The sequence below is a fragment of the Choloepus didactylus genome, chromosome 27 (assembly GCF_015220235.1).
Source record: "Choloepus didactylus isolate mChoDid1 chromosome 27, mChoDid1.pri, whole genome shotgun sequence".
Taxonomy (NCBI): Eukaryota; Metazoa; Chordata; class Mammalia; order Pilosa; family Megalonychidae; genus Choloepus; species Choloepus didactylus.
Genome location: NC_051333.1, coordinates 19,733,023 through 19,758,016, shown reverse-complemented (window position 1 = coordinate 19,758,016; position 24,994 = coordinate 19,733,023). Strand labels below are relative to the sequence as shown.

Genomic DNA, 24,994 nt, shown 5'->3' with positions numbered 1-24,994 from the left:
GGCGCACCTGGGACAGCCCACTTCCGGGGAGGGAGGCGGCCGAGCCCTTCCCCACCGCCCACCCCCAGGGCCGGCCCTCGGCTCCCACCCTTGTGTACCTGGGGCGATCCATTCCCTGAGCGCGCAGGGGTGGAGTGGTTCGGAGGACCACGGCGGGTCAAGCAAGTTTCTCCCCAAAGCTGGAAGCGCGTGCTGCATCCACGTTTCCCCGCCTTTGAAAACTCCTGCACGCGGCGGGGCGGGGTTGGGCTGGGGACAAGGAACGGAAGCAGGCAGCGGAGGAGCGGGCACCCCTCCCAGGCTTAGTGCGCGCCGCGCCCCCTACCCCCCGGGTACCTGGGAGCGGACGCGCGGGCCCGACGCGCACAGACGGCCGCGATGGCGCTAGTGACCCGGGGCCTCTCCTGGGGCCCGGGGTCCCACCCAGCCCGGGGCGGCCGGGGGTCGCTTGTCTTCGTGTGCCTCCTTCTCAGCACCTGGTACACAGGTACGGGGTAGGGATGGGGGTCTCCGGGGCTGCGGAGCGGCGGGAAGGCACAATGGAAGGGGCATGGCGAGAGTTCTGTGCCAGGAGAGAGGCGGGAGAGCTGGGGGTGGGGTGGGGAATGCGGAGACTGGGACCTCACGAACCCGGCTGGCGAGAATTCCCCTTGCGCGCCGTGGAGCGATCCCCGCCCTTGTCCAGAGATAGCAGGAAGTGAAAGTCCCGGGACCGGGAGCCCGGGAACGGCTGGAAGGACGGGACCCTTTGTGGAGTAGGGGCAGGAGGGCCGTCCGCTCGCTGAGAAAGGCTGGGATGGGGGCTGGGACGCGCCCCGGGATTTGTAAATCCTGGGGTAACGGGGAAAAGGCAGCAAGGGCTGGGTCAGACGCTTCCTGGAGGGAGAGTGCAAGAGACGGCACCCAGACGGCACCCAAGCCTCGGGTGGGTGCGGGATTGGGAAACTCCCGCCCCCCACCTCCCGGGGACTGCAGAGTATCTGTGCCTAAGGGTACAGTGGGGATGGATTTAAGGACTTGCTAGAAAGTGAAATCAGGTGTTTGTTTGGATGTGGTGGGCGGGGAGGGAGCAGGAAGGCTTCCCCGGGGGGTTCATTTGAGATGGCTTTGGGTAGGGTGAGGTGGGAAGCTGACGGAGATTTTTTGGGGGGTAGGGGTGCTCCATGGCACAGAAATTCAGTGAAGCAACTTCACAAATTCCCCCCCAATTCACGAAACCCTGGGTAACCAGGAGCCCTTGGGGGTTCAGTTTGAGGTGAGCACCATTTGGCCTGTACAGGCCAGGAGAGAGGCCCTTTTTTGATATGCGAATGGCAAAGGGAAGAGGGGGCTGGGGTGGCTCCAAGCCCACTGTCTGGGGAGAGGGATGGAGAGGACGTTCCGGGGAATCCCTCCGTGGAATCTGGCCTCCTGACCTTGCACCTGCTCCTCCAGCCCTGTGGGTCTATAAAACCGACGTGATTGTCGTCGATAACTCAGCGGTCCCAGGGATTAAGGAACACTGTGCCAGGCTATCAGTAAATCCCTGCCCTTGCAAATGTCAAGGGCCAAAGCCCTGCCCTGCGCTGGCCGCGTGACCTCCCCGGGGCAGCCCCCACTGGGCCCCACTGATTCTCCTCTTGCCTCCAGCCCCTGCCGGCGCGATCCAGGTGACCGTGTCGGACCCCTACCACGTGGTGATCCTGTTCCAGCCGGTGACCCTGCCCTGCACCTACCAGATGACCGCGACCCCCGCAGTGCCCATCGTCATCTGGAAGTACAAGTCCTTCTGCCGGGACCGCATCGCCGACGCCTTCTCCCCAGCCAGCGCCGACAACCAGCTCAACGCCCAGCTGGCGGCCGGTAACCCGGGCTACAACCCCTACGTGGAGTGCCAGGACAGTGTGCGCACGGTCAGGGTGGTGGCCACCAAGCAGGGCGACGCCGTGACCCTGGGCAGCTACTACCAAGGCCGGAGGATCACCATCACGGGAAGTATGTAGGGCAAGGCAGAGATGGGGCTGGGGGCTGGGGTGGGCTCTCAGTGGGGGGGGAGGGGGGCGGCCCCCGTGGGCCCAGCCCGGGGTCCCCCACGGGGAAGCTCTCGACGGCCAGTGTCTGAAGGGACACACTTTCCACGCCCTTGTTGAACAGCAAAGAGTTATTGAGCATCTGACATCTACTGGGCACTATTCTAGGCCCCGGGGATATGGCGGTAAACAAAATCAACAAGTCACTTCTCCTGTGGAGTTGACATTCCACTGAGGGAGACAAACCAGATAAACACAACACACACTGCCATGGGCTGGGAGATACGGAAAATCGGGTCAGGGAAAGAGAGGCAAAGGGACTGTAGTAATACTTTACCACCACCGCAGCGGCCATTAGCAGTAAAAAAGTATAAAGGGTCTCCTCCCGTGTGCCGGACTCGAATCCACGTTTGCGTGGATTCACCCATTTAGACCACAGTGGAATTGAATGAGTAGACACTATTCTTTTCATTTTGCAGAGGGGGAAACTGAGGTCCAGAGAGGTAAAGTGACCCACACGGGGTCACACAGAGCTGGATTCTAACCCATCCACTCTTCACCCTGAGGCTCACAGAGGAAGTGACAGGAGTGAGCCAATGGGGCAAGAGATTTTTCTGGAAAAGTCTGTGACTTGCAGGCGTTTAACACACATTGTCCCATTGAGTCCTCACCATCACATCCTTCCTTCCTGACAGCTGAGGCTCAGCAGGGTTATGTAGCCCGCCTAGATGCACAGCCATAGGGCGGGTGCTGGGATTTGAACCGAGGCAGCCCCGAGAGTCCTTGTCCTTTACCGTAATGCTGCCTCCTGATAGGAGGTGTCTTTGGACTAAGCAACAGCGATGGGGAAGGTGTTTGTTCGTTCACTCATCCATTCATTTGGTATTTCTTGAGCACCTACTAAGTGCCAGGTGCTGTTGTTGGTGCTGGGGATGGAGTGGTGAGCGGGACGGCCGAGGACCCTGCCCTCGAGGAGATGACATTCTAGAGGAGTGAGACAAGCAGTAAGCAAGTGAGAATGAGTAAGAGAATTGCAGACTGCTAAGAGCCACACAGAAAACAGAGCCAGGTGAGGGACTGTGTGGGATGACCCAGGGACACCCACCTTGACACCCTTGTGGGTGTGATTTGGGGAGGGGCTGGAGCTGGGCCCTAAAGAATCTGGAAGGCAGAGGGGCAGGTGCTGGGCGGCAGGGGCAAAGGGTGAAGGGCTCACCCGCCTCCTGGATGTATCCTTCCACTCTCAGAAACAAGGACCAGCGTTTTCATCCTGGGCAGAGCGGGAAGCAAGAGGCCCTTTGCAGACCCCTGGGAGACCAGGCCGGGAACTCGCACCTTCCCTCACCCGCCCCGACCATGGATGGAAGGCGGGTTCCAGGGGCTGAGCTTGGGGTCCTGTTGCAGAGCAGGGACCCACCTGCCCTGACTTTTCCAGGGGCTGAGCTTGGGGTCCTGTTGCAGAGCAGGGACCCGCCTGCCCTGACTTTCCATGGGCAGTTCAGCCCTAAGCAGCCTGCTGTTCTGAGGTCAGAGGGCTTCTCGCGGGGGGCTCAGCCTTCACAAGCCCCTTCCCCACTGACCTGGGGGCTTCTCCAGTCTGGGCTGGGTCGGACTGCCCACCCCTGTCAGGACCACCCAAATACTGAGGGTGCCCTTGAATCTGCGGGGAACAAACCTCCTCTGCTGAATACAAAGCTCCAGAATGACCCTCTGGCTCTATCCTGAGCGAATTCTTTAGGGGCCCCCCAGGCCCAGAGCTTTCCAGCTGCCTCTCCCTAGAGCTGTGTGGGACACGAGGCATCTGTAAGCGCCCATTGTGTGTGTCTCCTTTCAGGAAACCCAGCGGCCATGGGAGCTTCCTCCATTTCAGCTTTGAAGCTGTGGAGAAGTGGGCTTCCCCTTTGGGGTCCCTGGGGCACCAAGCATCTTGGTTTTAAAAGGGAAAGCCCTATGTCCCCCGAAACTGCTTGGTCCCAGGCAAACTGGAATAGTGGGTCACAGCGTTATCCTTCAGCTCAGGGTGGCTCCTGCTCCCCGTTCGTTCCTCCTGCCTCCGGTGAGACGGGGCGCCTGGAGAGAGGCCCTGTTTACCTCCCCAGGCTGCTGGGGGCCCAGGTGTCCCCACTCTGAGCAGCACTGGACCACAGAGCCCCAGGGGGTCCCTGAGACTCAGGGTGACCTCTGCCAAGTGCAGATAAGGACCCAGAGGCCCAGATACGGGGCGGAGACTTCGTTCCCACCCAGGGCCCTGGCATCGTCTCCCTAAACCTAAAACAATCAGAGCGGAGCCCGGCCCGGGAGCTCGGGGCCAGCCGGGCCGGGGACAGGGTGCGCCTCGCAGGAAGGAGGTGGGCCCGGGCCTAGGGCTTCATGAAAAGAAGCCGGAAAGTCGTATTTTCATGGGTTTTGAAAACATCATGCGGGCCAAACAAAACACATTCAGGGCTGGATCCAGCCCACAGGACCCCAGATTTCTACCCCGAGCCTATGACCTCGCGCTGCCGCAGGGGGTTCCTCTCTACCTCTTGAGCTGGGCAGGGGCCAACTCTCAACTCCGGTGCGGAAGAGGCCCGGTCAGAATCGGATTTAAAGACAGAGCTGGAAAAACAAGGGGCCGACAGGGCGTGAGGGAGAGTCTGGAGGATTTGGGGGAATCTAGTTCAGGCCGAGGGTGTAGCACCCATCACGTGGAATGAAGCACAGCACGTAGGGAAAGCTCAACCAACAGTGAGAATCATGACCAGGGGTCGTGCCCTCTGCTCCTTCAGGTCTGCTGTGAAGGTCACCTTGTCCGGAAGCTTCCCAGCCACCTAATTTAAAATGGTACCCCCCCCCCCCGCCCCGGCACAATCTGTCCCCCTTCCCTGCTTTGTTTTCTGCATACTGCTTATTACCATCTGATATACCATATATTTTAGGTTTTTATTTGCCTCTCTTTTCCGGTTAGGATCTGAGTTCTGTAAGCGCAGGGATTTAGATTTGTTCTCTATAGCAGTGGTTCTCAAACTTGTCAGTCTTAGGACTTTTTTAACGCTCTTAAGGATTGAGGTCCTCAAAGAGCTTTTGCTTTTATAGCTTTCAAGCTGATGAGTTTAAAAAAAATCTTAAATGATAATAATAAACTAGTTACAGATTAACATAAATAACATACTTTTTATGAAAAATAACCATATTTTCCAAAACAAAACAAAGAAGCTTTAATGAGAAAAGTAGCCTTGTTTTATATTTTTGCAAATCCCTGTAAAAGTCTGGCTGAATAGAAGCAGCCGGATTCCCACAGCTGCTTTTGCGTTCAATCTAGCGTGATAACAGATGTCATGGAGCTTCTGGAAAACTCTACCTCCCACTCACGCAAGATTAAGTGAAAATAACTTCAACTCAGGGATGCCCTGGAAGGTCTTGGGAACAGTTGCTCTCTAGCACACCAGGGGACTCAAATCCTGCCTGGAACATGGTAACCACTGAGCAATCACTTGTTGAATATTGAATGAAGGAGTCAGGTGCCCATTTGAATACACCTGTGTGCCCAGACCGCTGTTACAGACGACAAAGGCCAGCCCGAGGAGGGCAGGGAGCTCCAGCCAGGCCCTCTGTCGGGCACGAGGCACCCACAGAGCCCGCGACGGACTGGGTCCCACTCCCATGGACAGTCAGCATCTCAGCTGGGTGCTGTAATCCAGCAGTCGGGTGGGGAGCTGTGAGAGCTGGGGCAGCCCGGGAATGGTCCTCGAAGCCAAGGCCTGAGTAACAGGAAGGAACCAGCCCTGCAGAGGGAAGAGCCTGGGCACAAGCTGAGGCAGGTCTGAGCGCAGCGTGTTGAGCTCGGTGTGGGGAATGGTGGGGATGCCGCTGGCCTGGTGTCCAGGAGCCGGGTGGTGCCGAGGGCCTGGTGGGCCCGGGCTGGGTGTTTAGGATGGTGCCAGTGGACATTGAGGAAAGGAGGATTTTCCTGTGGACATGAGGCCTGGGCTGGGGACCCAGTGAGGGAAAAAGCTCTGTTCCATTCCCTCAGCAGATACTGACTGATGCCCTGCGGCTGCCAGGGGCTGGGAATCGGGGCACATGGTTGCCGCCCTCATGGAGCCTTCTGCAGAGGGGCGGTGGGCACCTGGGGCAGGGTGGTGGGCAGGTCCGCGGGAGCCCGGGAGCCTGGGAGCCTGGGTCCCAGCTGCCGCACACTGGTGACTGGCTGAGGGAACTTGACTAACGAGGGCCTAGGAGTGGAGAGGAAGCCGGATGTGCCGAAAGACTTTCATTACCAGCATGATTAACAGGCTCCCCGCCCGGGGCTACCCCAGGCCTGAGCGTCCCCAAGCGCTGGGGCTAGCCTGGGATGTGGCCCAGGGCCCGCGCGGGGTTGCCGTCTCTCTCACCGCCTGGATGTCTCCCAGTCGCCGGAATCGTCCCTTCCCTGCCCCGGCCCCACTGCCCCGGGGCTGCAGGAGGCCCCGGGACAGCTCCTGTGAGAGGAGTTAAGCCGTGGCCTTGCAAGGTGGTCCCGATGACGGCCTCGAGGCACTGGTTCTCCACTCTCGGTGAGCTCTACACCTTTGGGCAGAGGAGGTGGCCTCTCCAGTCCTGTTGTCCTCTAAAAACAGGAGGGTAACAGAACCCACCTCAAGACGGCTTGAAATAACCCGTGCCAAGTGCTTAGAACACTGCCCAAAGGTGGTGCACCCCTGGGAGAGTGATTGCAGTTGCAGTTGACCCGTTGGCCTCACGCTTCCTTCGTTGGGGGTGGGGGCAAGTGTTCTGGCCCTGGGGTGCCCTCACGCTGTCCCCTCCCCACCCAGATGCTGACCTCACCTTTGACCAGACGGCTTGGGGGGACAGCGGGGTGTATTACTGCTCCGTGGTCTCGGCCCAGGACCTCCAGGGGAACAACGAGGCCTACGCAGAGCTCATCGTCCTCGGTAAGTGTGGGGCCAGGGCTTGAGGGCCTCGGAAGGGAGAGGGGAAAGAGAAGGGGGCGCTTCCTCTGTCTGCTTCCGTGTGTTGGCCTCTGCTTCCCGCTCTCCTCTCTCTCTCTCTCTCTCTCTCTCTCTCTCTTTGGGCCTGTTGCATGCTTTGCTCGCCCCTTGCAGCACCTCCAGTCACTTGGGCTGATCTGTGCCCTGCAACCCCTGGCAGGGACCCCTCCCTGCACCCCCCCCCCCCCATTGTTCAGCCTGAGCCAAATGGCGAGTGGAGAGAATTGGGGACTCGGCCTCTTCTGGCCTTGTTTTTAAAAAACACTGAGGTGGTCAGAGTCAGTGGGCAGCACATGAGGATGGCGGGTTGTGTGGACGCCTGAGATGCTGGACCCGCTTTTGGCCACGTCCCCGACCCAGAGCCCCCCATTGTGGTGCATGCTCTTTGCCCTCAGCCCTGCTAGGATAGCACCCCGTGGCTTACGAGCAAGGGCCCCTCAGTTGAGGCGGACCCCGAGTACCCAGGGCCAGCAGCCCCTGCCTGCTGAGGACCCCGTGCCGTCTGCGGTGGGGACGCTGCCAGGGGAAGACACGTGGTCTTGTGCGGCATGTGCTACATGTGAGTGCGTGCTGGGCCGTGCACTGCCCTTGTCCCACATACAATGCAAAGACATGCATGCGTGAAGGAGCACGTCGTGGGGAGCACACCCCAGGGAGCTCGCCCCACACACAGCCCACGTGGAGGGGATGGCGTGCGGTGAGCTAGGCTGGTGGCAACCCACACAGTCTCTGTGTGGCCATTGGCGAAATGCCCAGTCAACATCAGCCACACTGAACATGCTAGTCCAGGACTCGTTTACCCTCAAAAATATGATCGAGGCCCCCAGAGAGCTTTTGTGCATGTGGAATATCTCTAGAGATATTTATCAAGCTAGAAATTAAAACTGAGAAAGTTTTAAAGGGCAAGCTCCACAAGTGCACAGTCCATTAGCCATCTGGGGCGACATCGCGTGTCACTTAGCCTCTGGGAAACTCCGCTATTCACTCGAGAGAGAACCGCACTGAGAAAGGCAAATGCCGCCCAGAACTGCTGTGAAAGGAGCTCTGGCCTTGTGGCCGGGATGGCACTTTGAGAACCGCTGGTGGAGCTGCTGACGTGGGAACCAGACCTGCTGGCACATGGTCCCAGTGTGTGGAAGTTTGATGGTCTGGAGCCCAGGGATGCAGACGCCCTGGAAAGTGCCAGCCCGGGGGGCCCAGAGCTCTCAGGGCTCCAGAGGGGAGGCACTGACGGGGTGACACGGCGTGTGGCTGCGGCCCAGGATAGGGTCCATGACCCGGGGTTGGAGCCTGTGGGCCCAGACGGGGCCTTTCGTGGGCTGTAGTTAGCTTGGCCTTTGTGGGCCAGATTATGTTTTATGGTTTGGTGCTACATAGGCATTTCATTACTGTATGTTCAGTGTGGTTATATCCTTTATTCAGTTGTTCTGATTAAAAAGGAAATATTTTCATGGACCCTTAAAATGATGGGCCTCGGGCATCGGGCCTCCCCGCACCTGGTGCTGGCCGTGCACCCAGGGGCCACGCTGCAGGGTGACAGACTGTGAACGTGGCCGGGCCGATCCACTGGGGCCCCACGGGCAGGTGCTGGACCCCACAGTCTCCATGTGGGAGCCCCTTCAGGCAACAGAATCACCCACAGCGTGAGAGGGGGGTGGAGTCAGGTGATGGCAGCCTTTGGGAACACAGCACTCACATCTGGGCAGGGGGTGGAGGGCAGGAACCACTCTCTGACACCCTTCTAGGCCACCAACCCCTCTCCCTCCTCAGGTTCACCTTCACCCTGCTCCAGCTGGAGCGGGGCTCGGGGGGCAGGGGTGGCCCGGGCTGGCTGTGGCCAGCATAATCTCCTGTTTCTCTTTTGTCCCTCCAGGCAGGACCTCAGGGGTGGCTGAGCTCTTACCTGGTTTTCAGGCGGGGCCCATGGAAGGTATGGGGGGTGGAGTCCTGAGTGGGGCTTCCCCTGGGGTCCCCTCTCCCCACCTTGTACCACTCTGTCTCTGGAATTCTCCCCGTCCTAAACCCTGCTCGCTGCCCCACTAACCCGCCGACTTACTCCACGGCATCTTGTGGCCGGGCTCTGGCGTTGGGGTGGGCTGGGCTGGCTGAGGAGGAGGCTGGGGTGTAGGCAGAGGCCCCTGTGACTGGTGTCTGCAGTGCTTTCTGGGGTGGGGTGGGGGGGTATCTGGCTCTCTCTCCTCTCTCTGGGGCTACAGCCTGTTTTGCTCTGGCCAGCTTGCTTCTCGTTTTTGGCTCCCCTCATTCCCCAACTTGGGGATGGGCCTGGATTTTGGAGGGGTGGGTGTCCCGCTGCTGCTGCACCCCGATCTGTGGCATAGAGAATGCAGCTTGGGCTGCAGCTTCCCCGACCAGCTTTGCAAATCCTACTCCCTGCCCCCGCCTTGCTCTGCACTGGCCCTGCCTTGCTACCTGTCCCGGCTGCCCCACAGATTCAGGGCTCAGGGCCCGTTCTCATCTCTCTGCAGACTGGCTCTTCGTTGTCATGGTCTGCCTGGCCGTCTTCTTTGTCTTCCTCCTCCTGGGCATCTGCTGGTGCCAGTGCTGCCCCCACACCTGCTGCTGTTACGTCAGGTGCCCCTGCTGCCCAGACAAATGCTGCTGCCCTGAGGCCCGTGAGTGCCCCCTGCGCGGCCGCCCCCTCTCAGCCTCCTCCCGGGTCCCCAGCCTGCCTCCCAGGACAGGGCTGCTGGCCCAGAGGTTAGGACGTCCGCAGACGGGGAGACAGTGGGCCAAGGAGGACCTGTACTTCCTGCGACTTTTAATTTATCTTTATATTTCATTCATTTTGCGTTTTCTTCTTTTGAAGTAGTCAAGGCCCATGGTAAACAAACAAACGAAACCCAATAGTACCAAACTTTATTCACTGAAAAGTGAAGCTCCCTTTAAAGACAAAATCTTAAGTACAAAGGGTAAGAAGCTGAACTAGGTTCACCACGCTGCACAATCTGAGTAGATTTAAAAATCACACAACTCACCTCCACACACGGCTCCAGCTCCTCTGAGTGGAGACCTATGGAGGGTGTGGAAGGGAGACCAGAGATGAAGAGGAAATAGAAATCAAGCAGAAGGGAAACAAAACGAGGAAACCAGGTCTCCCTCCTGCTGCTGCCCCGTGTCCTCTCAGGGACGTCACTGTCACCCGTGCCCAGGGTTCCCCTCCGAGAGGTCAGGGTGCACGAGCCCCTCGGTGCCCGCAGTCCATGGTACCCAGGTAGCACAGAAACAGGTGCTGCTGCGAGCACGGGCAGGTGCAGGCTGGAGGCCAAGTGAGTGAAGTCTCCCCTCCGAGTCGTCTTCCTCCTCTGTAAAAGGCGGCTATGCCAGGGCCCACCCTTCAAGGTGAGTCCGAGGACTGGGCAAACCCTCGTGCTGAGCAGGCAGTGTGGGGCCGGACCGTGTGCAGCGTTCCCCGTCTGCTGGCCGTCAGCTCTGGTGATGCCAGAGGGCCACATCAGGGCCTCTCAGAGCTCGGATTCCCTCCGTGAGGTCCCACCCTCCTAGGGCACTACGGGCATTAAAGGAAGAGTGTACAGAAGCTTCCGGCACGGGGCCCAGCTCCACCCAGGCCAGCTAACTTTATGATCGTGAACTCAGTGGGCAGAATTTCCTGAGAAGTACTATTCCTCTACCCTCAAAATCCACCGCCCTCTGGAGGCTTCTGCTGGCTTTCCCCTTCTTCCTTGTTCCTCGTAGCTGAGAGTGGGTGTTGGTCCATCTCACAGATTCACGGAGGGAGACCCGTGGGCTGCTGCCAAGTTTGCAGCTCCCCATGAGTCAGGGCTCGGGCTGGGGCCAGGACTGCAAAGGCCTGTGCCAAGGCCACATTCACTCCATCTCGAGATCCCGCGACCCCAACCCGAGGCCTTGCCCCTGCTAGCCCATCAGAGAGCACAGCTCCCTCGACTAATTACAAACGGGCAGACCATGCCAGCTACTGAGGGCTTCTCCGGGCGGGACTGAGTGCTTAGGCTTCTGCCTCTGAACAGAATCAGAGGTGCAGGGAGCTTTCCGTCTTCCTGCTCACATCCCCTGGTGGAAGGGACCTATTAGGGCCCAGGGACTTGCTGCAGGGGCAACCACCAGAACTCAGCTTCTTGCTGTGGGGAGGAAGGTGGGAGGGAGGCTCTGCCCTTGAGCCTGCAAGCCCACAGCAGGGGAGGGGGGCTTAGCCCCCACATTGGAAACTCTAGAGGAGATAACTCTGCTACTGTGGCTGAAGAAAGTGAACTCCGAGGCCCCCTGCCTCCTGCCCCAGACTGATTCCCATTGCATCTGGGGCTTGAAGATGACTAGGGGGAGCACCCAGCAGGCGGGAGAAGAGGGTGGGCATGGATCCGCAGGTGATGGATTTTTCCAGAGCAGGGGCTTGGCTGCTGAAGGGGACAGCAGTGGGCCCCTTGTGGGCTTCGTTTAAGGGACAGCCACACCCTCGGTTGCCTGTTAGAACAGGCCCGGGTTGGCTGCATCTGATGCGGTAGCTGGGGAGTTGGAATTATATATAAAACCATCTGATTGTCAAACGTTGGCAAAGCACCAAACTGTCCAAACAAAACACAGTGGCCTGCCCGACTGGGGCTGTGTGCTGCCAGTGGGGACCCCCTGCCCTGAAACTTGGGTGAGGAGTCACTGGGAGATGGGGACTCAGGTGAAGCTGATGTCCCGAGCCTCGGGGACCCTGCAGAGACGGAATGAGGACTGGCAGGGGTCCCAGTGCCTAGGGAGGCTCCACCGTCGGGGGGCTGGGAAGACCCAGGTCCACATCCCTCCAGAACCCTGATCGCCGTGCAGGCCCCGGCCTCCTTGTCATGTTGACTGTGTCCTCCCAGTGTATGCAGCCGGCAAGGCGGCCACCTCAGGCGCTCCAAGCATCTACGCCCCCAGCACCTACGCCCACCTCTCCCCTGCCAAGACCCCACCCCCACCAGCCATGATTCCCCTGGTCCCTGTCTACAACGGTTACCCTGGAGACTTTGACAGGAACAGCTCAGGTGAGGCTGGGGGAGCCAGGAACATTGGTGGGAGGGGGGAGGCTGGGCATTTGGGCACTAGAAGGGTCCAGGGCCGGAAGGAAGAGTGGATTGAGGGGGCCTGGGCTGTGGGTGTTCCAAGAGGGCAGCCACTGATGGCCAATTTTCTCCCCCAGTTGGCGGCCACAGCTCCCAGGTGCCCCTCCTTCGCGACACGGACAGCAGCGTGACCTCGGGTGAGAAGCGGTCATTAGGAGGTGGCCATGCCTGGAGGGGAGGAAGCTGGGCCAGCTTCCCACCTCCCACACTGACGCCTCTGCCCTCCGCCCCCTGCCCTCAGAGGTCCGCAGCGGCTACCGCATTCAGGCCAGCCAGCAGGATGACTCCATGCGCGTCCTGTACTATATGGAGAAAGAGCTGGCCAACTTTGACCCTTCACGACCTGGCCCCCCCAACGGCCGTGTGGAGCGGGGTGAGCAGGAGCCTTGGGGCCTGAGAGCTCCCTGAGCAGGGAGGGAAGCACGTTCCTAGATGCCTCCCCTGGGGATACTTGTTGCAAATCCCCCCTCCCTCCCAAGGACACAGTGGGAAGGCGATAGGATCCTGCATGTCATCACATAATAGATGAGAAACCAAGGGCCCCCTAGTAGTGACACTGTTGGACCCCGGGGCCCCTGGCCTCCTCCCAGCAGCCAGTGACACCCCCCTTCCCAACAGCCATGAGTGAAGTCACCTCCCTCCACGAGGACGACTGGCGATCCCGGCCTTCCAGGGGCCCTGCCCTCACCCCGATCCGGGATGAGGAATGGGGTCGCCACTCCCCCCGGAGCCCCAGGAGGTGGGAGCAGGAACCCCCCATAGAGCGGTCCAGGGATGGCTGGGGGACCGGGCGGCCCCGGGCCCGCTCCGTGGATGCTCTGGATGACCTCGCCCGGCCGGGTTCTGGTGAATCAGGGAGGAGGTCTCCCCCAAGCAGCGGGAGGAGAGGCTGGGCCTACGCAGCCCCCCGAAGTCGCAGCCGAGACGACCTCTATCACCAAGACGACTCAGGGGACTTCCCACACTCCCGAGATGCCCACCACGATGAGTTCAGGTCCAGGGACCACCCTCCTGCCGAAACCCGGTCCCACTACCATGGTTCCCGGGACCCTCGGGATAATGGCTCCAGGGCCGGGAACCCCCAGTACGACGGGCGGCTGCTGGAGGAGGCCTTGAGGAAGAAAGGGTCAGGGGACAGGAGGAGACCCTACAGGGAGGAAGAGGAAGGGGAGGCCTGCTACCCCCCCGCGCCGCCCCCTTACTCCGAGACCGAGTCCCAGGCGTCCCGAGAGCGGAGGCTGAAGAAGGTGAGTGGGCCGCCCCTGCCCGAGCGCACGGCCCTTTCTGGAACCCTCCCGTCCAGTCCTCCTCGGTTCACGGCCTTCTTTCTTCTTCCCTTGCAGAACTTGGCCCTGAGTCGGGAAAGTTTGGTCGTCTGACCTCACATTTTGTATGTAGTTTTTGTACTGTTTTTTTGTTTTTTTTTTCTAATTTGAGTTGGGGATACTGATGTTGGTTTTCCCCTAAATCTAATAAAAGTTATAAACCCAAAGGCTTAAGTCTCGGGGGAAGTGTTTCGCTGCTGCGTGGGGGGGGGGGGAAGGCACGGCCCGCTGCCGGCGGGGGGAGAGGGGTATCTCCGGTCCTGAGTCGGGAGGAGAGGCCCCCGTCTGCCTTCTCTCCCTTCCCCGGCCCCTACTAAGCGTCGCGAGTCTCCTCGCGGAGCTCGGACCCGGGTCAGCACCCCGGCCCGCCTGCGCCCCCTCCCCGGACCCTGGCCTGCGTGCCCCGCGCTACCTCCGCCCGGCCCTGCGTGCGCGCCCCGGCGCCGGCCCCGCCCAGACGTGCGCATGCGCCCGGGCCTCCGCCTTCGCGCAAAACAACCGGGTCGCCGGGGGCGCGCGTGCGCGCTCTCCGATACTCCCCCCCACTCCCCCGACCTACTTTGCTATCCCGAAGCCCCGCAGCCCGCCTAGCCCCGGCGACAGGCCCCGCCCTCCTCGCGGACCCTGGGGTTCCATCCGGGCCCGCGTTCCACCCCGGCAGCGCGCCGGCGGGGGGGCGGTGGCGGCGACCTCGCGCCCCGCCGAGCCCCGGGCCCGCGCCCGCCCGCGCGCCATCGGAGACAGGCAGCGCGCGCGCTCCCCGGGGGACGCCCTCCCCCCGCGCGCGTCGGCCCGGGCTCGCGCCGCCGCCGCCGCGCGCGCGCAGCTCAAGTAAAGGAGGAAAAAAAAAAAGGGGGAAAAAATAGCAAGCGGCGGCCGCTGCAGCAGCGATCGGCCGCGGGACCGGGCCAGGCCGGGCGGCGGGCGACCTCGGGGAGAGGCGGCGGCCATCCAGGGCGGGCCGTGGTAGAAAAAAAAAAGTCGCGGCGGCGGCGGCTCGAGGAAGGAGGCCGGAGGGCCGCGTGCAGCGGGCGGGGGGCGGCCGCGCTGCGTCCGGGAGTCTAGAGCCGCCCGGAGGCGGCAGCGGGCAGAGGCGGCGGCGGCTGCAGAAGCGGCGGCGGCGGCATCTCCTCCTCACATGACCCCACTGTTTGTCCCCGTGATCAGCGCGAGCGGCTCCCGTGTCTCCTCCGTCCCCTCCTGCCGCGCGGCGTGAGCGCCGGGCTCGGGGCCCCCCCGGCCCCCCGCCCCCTCCCCTCCCTCCCCCTCCCTCCCCTCCCCCCCCCGGGCCCCGCGCCCCCCCCGCCCCCGCCCCCCCCCATGGACATGCTGGACCCGGGTCTGGATCCCGCTGCCTCGGCCACCGCTGCTGCCGCCGCCAGGTAAGGGCGCCCGGCCGGGCCGCGCGCCCCGACCCCGGCCCTTCGGCCTGGCTGCGGGGCCGCCATGATCCCGAGGGCCGACGGGCCCAGCTCAAAATGGAGGCCGCGAGGGAGGGGGAGAGCCCGGCGCCTAATGCCCCTGGCCCGAGCGACGCCCCCAGCCCCGGCCTGGGCTGGGCGCGGTGGGGACCCTGCACCCGGGCGAGGGGGCGGGCCGCGGGCGCCCCTGAGCCCCTCTCCCTTCCCTCATTCTCGCAGCCACGACAAGGGACCGGAGGCAGAGGAGGGCGTCGAGCTGCAGGAAGGTGAGCGCAGGCGGGGCCCCGCGGGGCTGCGGCCCGCGTTCGGGGAGGGGGCTGGGCCGCCCTGGCCCGGCCCGGCCGCTGACCGTCCCCCTGCCCCGCTCCGACCGCAGGCGGGGACGGCCCTGGGGCGGAGGAGCAGACCGCGGTGGCCATCGCCAGCGTCCAGCAGGCGGCGTTCGGCGACCACAACATCCAGTACCAGTTCCGCACAGAGAATAATGGAGGACAGGTGAGGCAGCCGGCCAGGAGCCCCGCCAGCCGGCAGATGGGGGAGCGGGCGTGCCGGGAAGGGGCTCCGGCCGGCCCGGGCCCAGCCTCGCTGCTCTGCCGCCCCCTGCAGGTGACATACCGCGTAGTCCAGGTGACTGATGGTCAGCTGGACGGCCAAGGAGACGCGGCCGGTGCTGTCAGCGTCGTGTCTACGGCTGCCTTTGCTGGGGGACAGCAAGCGGTGACCCAGGTGGGTGTGGAGGGGGCAGCCCAGCGCCCCGGCCCCGCCGCTGCCTCTGTGCCTCCAGGTCCTGCAGCACCCTTCCCCCTGGTAGGTGCCCAGCAACCCCTGGGGGGTGGAGAGGGGATACTCCCTTAGGGAAGGGTGGGGGCAGGTGGGACACGGGTGCTGCTTTTGGGCCATTAGGTCGGTTAGGGTCAAATCCCTGTTCTGAAACCTTGGGCAAACTGTTCTCTCAGAGTCTTAGTTTTTCCTTTCTGTAAAATGGGGATGATGGCAATAGGGTAGTCTCTTAGAGGTGAAAATGGATTGGCTCAGCACGTGGTTGCTGAGTATATGCCAAGTTCCAGGACCACTAGGCACACAGAGGGATCATGGAAAATGCAATAAACATCAGGCATACCAGCAAGGCGATGGGGTGGAGGAAACACACATGGCTAAGGGTGGCCCCTGTGTCCTCCTGTCCTCCAGGCTGTAATCCAAAATCCCTTCAGCAATGGTGGCAGCCCAGCAGCCGAGGCTGTCAGTGGGGAGGCACGATTTGCCTATTTCCCGGCCTCCAGTGTGGGAGATACGACGGCTGTGTCTGTACAGACCACAGACCAGAGCTTGCAGGCTGGAGGTAAGGGGAGGAGGGGAAGGGAGCAGCAGGCCTAGCGGTGAGGGAAGCCCCCCAGCCAGTCCTGACTCTGCCTCAGCTTTGACGCTAAACTCCCACTTTCCCTGCAGGGCAGTTCTATGTCATGATGACACCCCAGGATGTACTTCAGACAGGAACCCAGAGGACGATCGCACCCCGGACACACCCCTACTCCCCGTATGTGCCAGGGCCAGGGGATAGCGGGAGGGCCTGGGTCTGGGGCCCAAGGAAGGGGACGTTTACTGGGGCGGGAGCCCGGCACTTCTTTCTGCACATAGCAGCTGCCTGTTGTATTTGTTGGTTTGTTCTTGCTTCTGGGGTCTGAGTGAAGAAAGCACCCTTTTCTCACTTTTTGCTTGTGGACTTTACAGACAGAGGTGATTTTCGAGTTTGACTGGACAAATAGGGCCCATTTTTTCCTTGTTTTCCTAGGAAAATCGACGGCACCAGAACGCCCCGGGATGAGAGGAGGAGAGCTCAGCACAACGAAGGTGAGGATAAGGCCGGGGCCTTCTGAGCAGGGCCGGCCTGCTGTGTGAGGACTCAGGCGGGGAGGCAGCTCTGGCCTGTTACCAGGCATACTGCATGTGCTCGGCAGGGGTTTGCTGAGTGCTGGAGAGGTGGAAACTGGGGGGGTGGTTGGGAGGGGCTGCTCAACTTTGGGCAAAATTGGCTGGGGGCGTGAACTGCAGCCAGCCCCCAATTTCCTCCTGCCTTGCCGTTGATCTTGACTTTTGGCCAACATCTAAAATGGGAGGTTTCACATTTGTGTGTGGATTTCTTGGTTACCTTCTCTGAAAAAAAATGGGCTCTCTGGCTCCCCCAGGCCTACCTTTCCATGTGGCAGCCATTCCTGGAGCCGAGGGCCGTCCCCTAGGGCGTGCGCTCTCCTGTGGCTTTAGCCACCTGAGTGGTTCAGCAGCTCTCGGCCTCCTCCCTATGTGTGTGTCCCTCGTTCCCGGGCCCGCCTGGCTGCCATAGGCAGGTGTCAAGGGGAGCACATGTGAGGGTGGAGGAAGTGATGGGAGATGGTGCCTGTGACTGGCCGAGGCCAGAGCCTGCCACCCTACCCACAAACGCCATCTCCCACCCCGAGTTGACTTTGTCCCTAGTCTTCCCCCTCCCTGAGTCGGTTCTTATGTAGCTGCTGCTGTGGGCTTGGCCGCACGCAGGAGCCAGGAGACACTTACGCCCAGACAGTCACCACTGAGCAAATATTGACAACATGGATTCTGGGCTGGGCATCATGTGCCCTGAGCCAGGTCAGGGGCCTGATTTGGAGGGTCAGGGGGCCTGGAGGACAGAGAGGTGAAGCCTCCCCAAGAAAGTGGCCTTGGGGGGCCCTGTTAGGCAGAGTGGGGGAAGGCAGGGGACAGGTTGCTTCAGGTGGTGCTGGTTTGCTCAAGGAGGAGGATCTTTGTAGAGCAGTTGGGAAGGGAGCCGGGAGGGTTGTGGAAGGCCTGGAATGTCCAGGCAAGGCCCTGAGAGCCCTGGAGGGGCGGGGAGTGGGGGTGGGGGGCACAGAGCGGCACCCAGAGCAGCTTGCCGAGGTCAGGCGTGTGTTCACCTCCATTGCCTGTTTGAGGGCACAGATAACACTGGATAATAGAACAAATGAGGTCTCTGTCCTCGCAGCGTTCTGCTGGGAGAGACACAAGGCTGGGATATGGACCAGTCACGCTAATCTCTGGGTGCAGGGTGGGCACACTGCTGGTGGTGGTGGGAGGGCGTCTCTGAGGTGACCTTTGGGCAGAGACCTGAAGGGACCCTGGGGAGGGAGCGAGCCAGTCAGACGCCCAGGGAGGGAGTCCCAGGCAGAGGGGAGAGCTGGTGCTGGCCCTGGCCTGGAGCAGGCTGGGTGTGTTTGGGGAAGAGCAGAATCTGGGAAGGGAAGGACCTGAGCTGGTGAAGTTGAGGGGGGAGAGCTGGCCGGGGCCTGGAAAGCTGTGGTCAGGAGCCCTGGTTTTTGTCCCAGCGGGGGGCTTTGTGTGCGGAAGCTGGGTGGTGAGGCTGGGAAGACAGGAGGTGACCCTGGAGAGAGGCATCTGGGCCCAAGTGACTGGGCAGGATGGGGGACCGGAGCAGCTTTCACGATGGAAGAATCAGGGGTTCATGCTGGGTGGGAGGGAGTCGCGGAGGGCTGGTTTGTTTGAAGGGAAGGGGGCGAGTCTGAGCCTGGTTTGGGGTGTGGTGAGTTTGAGGGGCCTCCAGCGGGATACCTGGAGGCTCCCCTTCCTGGGGCTGGTTTATAGCCATGTCTGTGCCTGTTTTGTCTTCTGAAAATGGTGTTAACGTGACTGTCCCCGAGTCCCCTCGTGAGGATTCAGTGAGTTGAGACGTGAGGCCCCCCAGCCGAGTGTATGGGGTGCCCCCTGGGAAGAAGGCAGGAGAGGGCTGCTGGGACACCCCGCGGCCCCTGTCCCAGCACACACACACCACGGGGTTCACCCGCCTCCAGACAGCCTTGAGTCTTTATTAATCTCGCTCTTGGCCTCCAGCCACGTCCTGCCCTCTCTCCTGTCTTAACCTGCAGATGTCTCACCCTCCACCTGCCCGTCCTCCCTGGACCCTCGGCAGTCTGGCTCATCTGCCCCCCAAAACGGCCCCGTGTGAGGCCACTGGTGATGGCCTCGTTGCCGTGTCCCCTGGCCGCGCGCCCTGCACCTGATCCTGCCTGTTCCCCTGCTTTGGGGAGGTTTCCTTTCTGTTCTGCCTTACCTGATTCTCTTAGCTCTTTTCTTTTACTTGCCAGCCTGCCCCTTAGGGCAAGTTTTCCTGGGAAACTTGTTAACAATCAAGATCTCCAGGGCTCTCCCCAGGAGGTATTGACCGAGTGGGTTGGGGGTGCCCAGGAATCTGAATTTTTAACCATTTCCCCAGGGAGTCTTCTCATCGGGTAAATCTGGGAAGCGGCTTTGGGTGTTTCCTGAGGTCGAGCCGCCTCTTCCACCTGCCTCCACAGTGTGAGGCCCAAGGCCCACGAGTGGCCCTTAGAGGCGCTCAGTGATCAGTGTCCCCCAGACCCTGTCCCTGGTTGTAGACGTTCATCATTTTCCTGGGAAGGTGGGGGCGGTCTGCTGGCTTTCTCTGGAAGAAGGGTATGGGGTCCCCAGAAAGGTGAGAACTGCTTCTCACGGCCTCCCAGGCCGCCCACGTCCCTACTCTCTTCTCTTTGAATTCCAGAGAACTGCCCTTTCAGGGTCCCATCTCTGTTTCAGAGACACCTCGAACTCGACTTACCCAACACAGGACGAGCTGTCCCCTCCCAGAGGGCCCCAGGCGGCATTTCCCTTTCTGGAGCAGCAGAAAGCACCCCCCGGGCAGCAGTGACCCAAGCCAGAAGCGAAAGCTGGCGCCGTCTCTGAGTCTGCCCTCTCCTTCCCTCCCAGACCCCGAGGTTCTGTGCCCATGTGGTTTTCTGACCAGCTTCCCTTTCTCCTTTTCTCTTTCCCACCGTTTCGGGGTGCCGCGGGAGTCCCGATTCAGGGTCCCACGCTCAGATTTCTGCAGGGGGCTGAGGGGCAAAGCGTGTGCGGGGCGTCTGCGGGGCGGCTGTGGGGCGTCTGCGGGCGCCTGGTGAACCGGGCACACCGGCCTTCGATTGCTCGGTGCCCGCCCGTTGCCACTGTATCAGAACTGGGCCCACCATTGCCAGAACTTCTGAGAAACCAGAAATCTAGATCTTGTTGTGAAATCTGATTTTCAAATGCTGGATAGAATTGCTTTATCTGTTTCATTGATTTCCAATTTTAATGTTACTAATTCATTCCTTCTAGGTACTTTGGGTTCGTTTAATTTGCTTTTTCCCTAGCTTTTTGCAGTGATTGTAAGCCTTCCTATTTTTTTTTTTTCAAATACAAGCTTTTGTGGTTGTAAATTTCACTCGAACACTGCTTTAGCCGCATCCCATTGGAATATGTTGTGTTTCCATTATCATTCAGTCCAATTTTCCTTGTGATTTCTTCTTTGACCCATGGGTTATTTAGAAGTGTGTTGCTTAATTTCCAAATATTTGTGAATTTTCTGGATATCTTTGTGTTACTGATTTTCATTTAATTGGATTCTCTTGTGCACAGAGAACATACTGTATGGTTTCAATCCTTTGACATTTATCAAGACTCATTTTACAGTCCAGAATGCATTCTATCTTGGTGAAGGTTCCACGTACACTTGAAAATAATGTGTATTCTGCTACTGTTGGGTGGAGAGTTTCATAAGCGTCCATTAGATTAAGGTAGTTGATAATGTTCAGGTTTTCTGTATTCTGGTTTTTTGTCTCCTTCTCTGTCAATTACTGAGAGAGTAGTCGTATAGTCTCCAGCCATATCTGTGGACTCTATCCGTGGCTTCTCCATTCTTCCCTGGCAGATTTTGTTCCTAATTCTGTTTTGCATGCCAGGTGGGTGGAACAGAAGCCCCTCTGTGGACTGGATGTGGCCTTGGTCTTAATGGGTCTCCCTTCATTTCACATTTGCCGGAATGTTCTCCCCAGGCCCCAGGCCTGCCTGCATTGCCACCTGCTTTCACGAGGATGCTAGACTCGAGGGCCTAGACCCCTAGCGGATGAGGTCCAGCCCCGTTAGTATGTCATCCAAGGCCACAAGAGCCTAGGCACCCTCTTGCCGTGCCCTTGCGCTGTCTGATGTCACTGCTCTCAGAAACCGGCCCAAATGTTTCCTTTCTGTCTCTGTCTCGAGTCACACGCACACATACCCTATCTCCCCCAGGCACTCCCAGGCCTCTGGTACAGTCTTGGGTTATAGCACGTGGCCTGTGGTGTGTCACCTCCTCGTGTGGCATTTCACAGCAGGGCTGGTTGCCCCAGCAGGGCCGAGGCTGGGATCGAGTCTACCTTAGACCCTAGCCTCGTGACGAGCCCTGCACTAGGCAGGCAGTAGGTTTTTAGGGAGTAGATGCAAACGGTGGAGATGTGCACCCCCCATCCCTCGTCCCATACCTGGGCTCGTGAATGTTGGGCTGTGGGAGGGTAGAGAAGGGAGCTGAGGAGCCATCTGCCATCGAGTTCCTCGGGTGAAAGGGTGGGGAGGGAGATAGGGGCCCTGCAGCCAGGCTGTGCTCGACCAGCTCTGCTGCTGCGTTTGGGCAGTGACCCCAGGTTCCTGAAGGCTGTCAAGCATGGCTGTCCCAGTTGCGGGCACCGCAGCACCGGTGGTGCCAGGCACCTAGCACTCACGGAGCCCAGGCCCAGGCCCGGCCACTCTCAGGACCCAGACACCCGGATTGTCATGGGGTTGGAGAGGTTCCAGAGAAAAATGAGGGTGAGAGAGGAAGAGGGGCCAAGGAGGAGTGGTGAGAGAGCAAGGGGGAGAATCCGTATAGGAGAGTGATGTCACCCGGGCCAAAGGGGCGCACGTGGAGGAAAGACAGCAGGAAGTGCATGGAACCAAGTGCTGAGGAAAGACAGTGGGTTTGCCTGCTGGTGGTCCAGGGGCGTTCTCTGGGGGAGCAGCAGGGTCAGGGGAAGAGTAAGGGGCAAGCTCCTGGCTCACCTCTTCCTCACTCTCACCTGGACCCCCTCCCCAAATCTCACACCACCATTGCCCAACCCTAGAAAATGCTCCCTTGCTCTCCTTCCCAAATCCCACCCAGCATAGCCCAGTCCTCCCTCACCACTTTGCAAGACCCTCAGCGGTGTCTCCCCCAACAAACACCTCCTGCACTTGCTTATGAGCCGCCCAGGCTCCCCAGGACGAGTACCGTGCCTGGAAGGTAATGAGGGCTGGGATGGCCATGCTTCAACAGGCCGCAAGCCGGGGGTCTCAGCGGGTGTCCTAAGGATGTGATGTGGGCCAGATGAGGAACCAGAGAAGACACGTGCCCTTTCTGAAGGGGGGAAGCATTCAGTTCAGTCCGGATTTTCCCATTCATTTGCCGTCTCTGGCCTCTGAAGTAGGATTCACATTGCTCCTTGGTGACCCAGTGCCCTTGGGGGACTAGACCCCCAAGTCACAAGGGCCAGTCTGGGGAGCTCAGACTAGCTACTTGGCACCTGAGAAGGATTTCAAGTAGAGGCAAGACCTGGTCAAACTTTGGTTTTAAAGATGAGAAAAGCAGAAATCACAGGGCCCAAAACTTTGGGGAACCCCAGGTCTGTGGAGAATTGAGTCCAGGGATTTTGGGCATGAACTTTGGGGGCTACCGAGAACTGAAAAACTGGCACCCAGGTGCTGTGCAGAGGAGCTGGGGCCCATTCTCGCCTCCAAGACCACATGCCCAGTGTAGCCAGAACTCCACTGGTCAAAAGAGGCCAATTATATAAAATTTCCACATTGGTAAACTGGCTCAAATTTTGAAAATACGCTGGGCAGGCCAACCAAACAAACCTGCAGTCCCCAGCTTTGAATTTGGCACTAAAGGCATGTGTGGTGCTTATGGGTCCAAATTTCCTCGTTCCTTTTGAGAAGCACCGTGAGGTGAGCATAGGAGCCAGGCTGCGTGGGTTTGCTCCGTGGTCTCGGGCAGGGCCTGTGTTGGGCGTCAGCTCAGGAAGCTGCGACAGCCTCCGCCGTACGAGGTAAAGGGGGTGCCGTCAGCCCAGCTGTCCTCGTTGCTCGGTTCCCTGCAGTGGAGCGGAGGCGGAGGGACAAGATCAACAACTGGATCGTCCAACTTTCAAAAATCATTCCAGATTGTAATGCAGACAACAGCAAGACGGGTGCGGTAAGTGCCCCCTGCCCACTCTGGCCAGGAGGCCGCCCGACCCTCAGCTGGCCACAGTGGGCCCAGTCCCCCAACCCCTTCCGGGCCTGGGAATTGTCCTGGGGCGAGCCGGGGTCCGAGGCTGGGGGCCGTGCTCGCTCTGAGGCTCTGGTCCACCCCTCAGAGTAAAGGTGGGATCCTGTCGAAGGCCTGCGATTACATCCGGGAGCTCCGCCAGACCAACCAGCGCATGCAGGAGACCTTCAAGGAGGCCGAGCGGCTGCAGATGGACAACGAGCTCCTCAGGCAACAGGTGAGTGCCTGAGCCCGGAGCTGGGTGGGGGGCCCAGGGACCTCAGGACGCGGGGAGCCAGCCCCTCTTGCCCTGCCCTGTCGTGTCCACCAGATCGAGGAGCTGAAGAACGAGAACGCCCTGCTGCGGGCCCAGCTGCAGCAACACAACCTGGAGATGGTGGGCGAGAGCACCCGGCAGTGACGCCCAAGCCACCGTGGGCAGGAGCCCCCTCTGGGCCCTGCCGCCCTTCCCCAGCCCTTAGCACAGAGAGGGACAGACGCCCCTCCCCCAGCTGCGTTTTTTTATAGTAGATTTTTAACAAAAACGGGGAGAAATAATGCATTTCTGTGGATACGGCACCCACCGCCCACCTCGACTTGGAAAGGACATCCTCCCTCCCCCATCTGCCTGTCTGTATCCCCTCTCCTGGCCCCCACTAAGCCCCGGCACTCCTGGTGATCGCACCTGGAGGCAGAGGGAGGAGGACAGAGGCCCTGCCGTATCCCGCTGCCTCCTCGGTCTCCGGGGATGCTGAGCCAGGGTGCTCGTGGGAAGAAGGGGAGCCTTTGGGGGCTCTCCCCAGGGCCTGGACCTGAGCAGGGAGGCCACGTCCCACCCTCACCTCTTGTTTCTGGATCCCTGCTCCCCTTTGGGTGTGTGTGCGTGTGTGTTTGTGTGCGTGTGTGTGCGCGTGTTAATTTTCTTTATGGAAAAAATGGACAAAAAAATAGAGAGAGAGAGAGGTATTTAACTGCAATAAACTGGCCCCATGCGGCCCCCGCCTTGTCTGTCTGTGTCTGTCCATCCCGGGGGTCGGGCGGGGTGGGGTGTGCAGAGCTCCAGGAGGGCAGGGCTGTGGCTGTTGAGTGTGTGGGGGTGTGCCAGGCTCTGCCACCCCGCACCGCCTGGTCCCTGGGCTGGTGGTTGGATGGAGGGATGAAGGAACGAACGCCCCAGGTGCGCAATGTGGGGCTGGGGTCAAGGACATGCCCCGTGTTGGAGAGGCTGGGGTCTCCCCGGTGATCAGTTCCCAAAAAGAGGAGTGGCTGGTGTCCTGTCCTGGCCTGCAGCCCTCCCCCCTGCACCAGCCAATTGTGGGCCTGGCCTTGAGCCCCCTGCCCCCCGGGAGGGCCGAGGGCCAGGAAGCCAGGCTTGGCCCGGCAGCCTGTCGCCTCGAGCAGTGACTGGCGCCTGAGCCGTGACCCCTGCCCGGCTGATGATGAAACCCGGCCTGTGCTGAGATGCGGCGCTGCCCGGCAGGGCTGGGGGATGCTGCTGTCTCTCCCTGTGGGGGGACCTGCGGCCATTCGTGGGGCCCTGCCTCCTCCTGCACCCCCACGCAACACCATCTGCTCCCAGGATCTAGGCCTGCCAGTCTTGTCACTTTTCTGAGCTCCCCACTGTTCCCCCAACCCCACAGGCCCCCAATTCTGAAGCATGTCTCTTGCTCTGAGAGCTCTGTTGGGCGTCACTTGTGAGAGTGGGCACAGCAGGAAAGAGCAGGAGCCCCTGTGGAGTGGGCAGGCAGGCGGATGGCAGAGAGCAGCCCTTACTTCCTAGGGCCCCCCCATTTTTCTGGTGTAAGAGCCCCAGGCTCCACAAGAGGGTGGCCTTGGATGGCTTCAATGAAGCAGGGAGATAAGGTGGCTCTTCTGGGTTCTGGAGTCGGGGTTTGGAGGTCCCCTGGGCCGAGTGCACCCCGAGGTGGTCAGGGCAGCTAGGACTGAAGGTGCTGCAGCCCAGCAACCTCAGTGCACCCTCAGCTGGTGGTGTGCTGAGAACTGGTTCTCCAAAAAGCAGCAGCCGGGCTTGTAATGTTTGCAGATTTCCGTGGTGTAAACTCTCCCGCCACAGGGGATTTCAAGGTACT

General features: G+C 60.5%; 2 protein-coding genes across 4 annotated transcripts; both read left to right on the top strand.

Moving 5' to 3' along the window:
* Nucleotides 1-146: 146 nt before the first annotated feature.
* LSR (lipolysis stimulated lipoprotein receptor) lies at nt 147-13,510 on the top strand. Of its 2 annotated transcripts, XM_037819959.1 has the most exons (10): nt 147-487; nt 1,630-1,974; nt 6,803-6,922; nt 8,853-8,909; nt 9,466-9,612; nt 11,827-11,988; nt 12,144-12,203; nt 12,308-12,439; nt 12,685-13,313; nt 13,410-13,510. In XM_037819959.1, exons 1-10 carry the CDS (start codon nt 379-381, stop codon nt 13,443-13,445), a joined length of 1,797 nt encoding a protein of 598 aa, XP_037675887.1. In that variant the 5' UTR covers nt 147-378; the 3' UTR covers nt 13,446-13,510. The 2 variants fall into 2 exon arrangements, with proteins under 2 accessions (XP_037675887.1, XP_037675888.1); XM_037819960.1 differs by lacking the exon at nt 8,853-8,909 and having other exon boundaries at nt 151-487.
* A 737-nt stretch (nt 13,511-14,247) lies between these two features.
* On the top strand, nt 14,248-23,912 carry USF2 (upstream transcription factor 2, c-fos interacting). Of its 2 annotated transcripts, none has more exons than XM_037820046.1 (10): nt 14,248-14,773; nt 15,032-15,078; nt 15,189-15,307; nt 15,419-15,538; nt 16,001-16,151; nt 16,259-16,346; nt 16,602-16,660; nt 22,756-22,850; nt 23,014-23,142; nt 23,236-23,912. In XM_037820046.1, the coding sequence occupies exons 1-10, from the start codon at nt 14,712-14,714 to the stop codon at nt 23,323-23,325; spliced, it is 960 nt and encodes a 319-aa protein (XP_037675974.1). In that variant the 5' UTR covers nt 14,248-14,711; the 3' UTR covers nt 23,326-23,912. The 2 variants fall into 2 exon arrangements, with proteins under 2 accessions (XP_037675974.1, XP_037675972.1); XM_037820044.1 differs by having other exon boundaries at nt 14,251-14,773; nt 15,419-15,619.
* Nucleotides 23,913-24,994: the final 1,082 nt, after the last annotated feature.

Excerpts from the sequence above, each read along its gene's own strand:
- LSR (XM_037819959.1), top strand. The coding sequence starts at position 379 with ATGGCGCTAGTGACCCGGGGCCTCTCCTGGGGCCCGGGGTCCCACCCA. Across the intron at positions 6,923-8,852 it reads CGCAGAGCTCATCGTCCTCG|GCAGGACCTCAGGGGTGGCT; the intron begins GTAAGTGTGGGG and ends TTGTCCCTCCAG. Across the intron at positions 12,440-12,684 it reads CAACGGCCGTGTGGAGCGGG|CCATGAGTGAAGTCACCTCC; the intron begins GTGAGCAGGAGC and ends CCTTCCCAACAG.
- USF2 (XM_037820044.1), top strand. The coding sequence starts at position 14,712 with ATGGACATGCTGGACCCGGGTCTGGATCCCGCTGCCTCGGCCACCGCT. Across the intron at positions 22,851-23,013 it reads ACAACAGCAAGACGGGTGCG|AGTAAAGGTGGGATCCTGTC; the intron begins GTAAGTGCCCCC and ends TCCACCCCTCAG. Across the intron at positions 23,143-23,235 it reads ACGAGCTCCTCAGGCAACAG|ATCGAGGAGCTGAAGAACGA; the intron begins GTGAGTGCCTGA and ends CGTGTCCACCAG.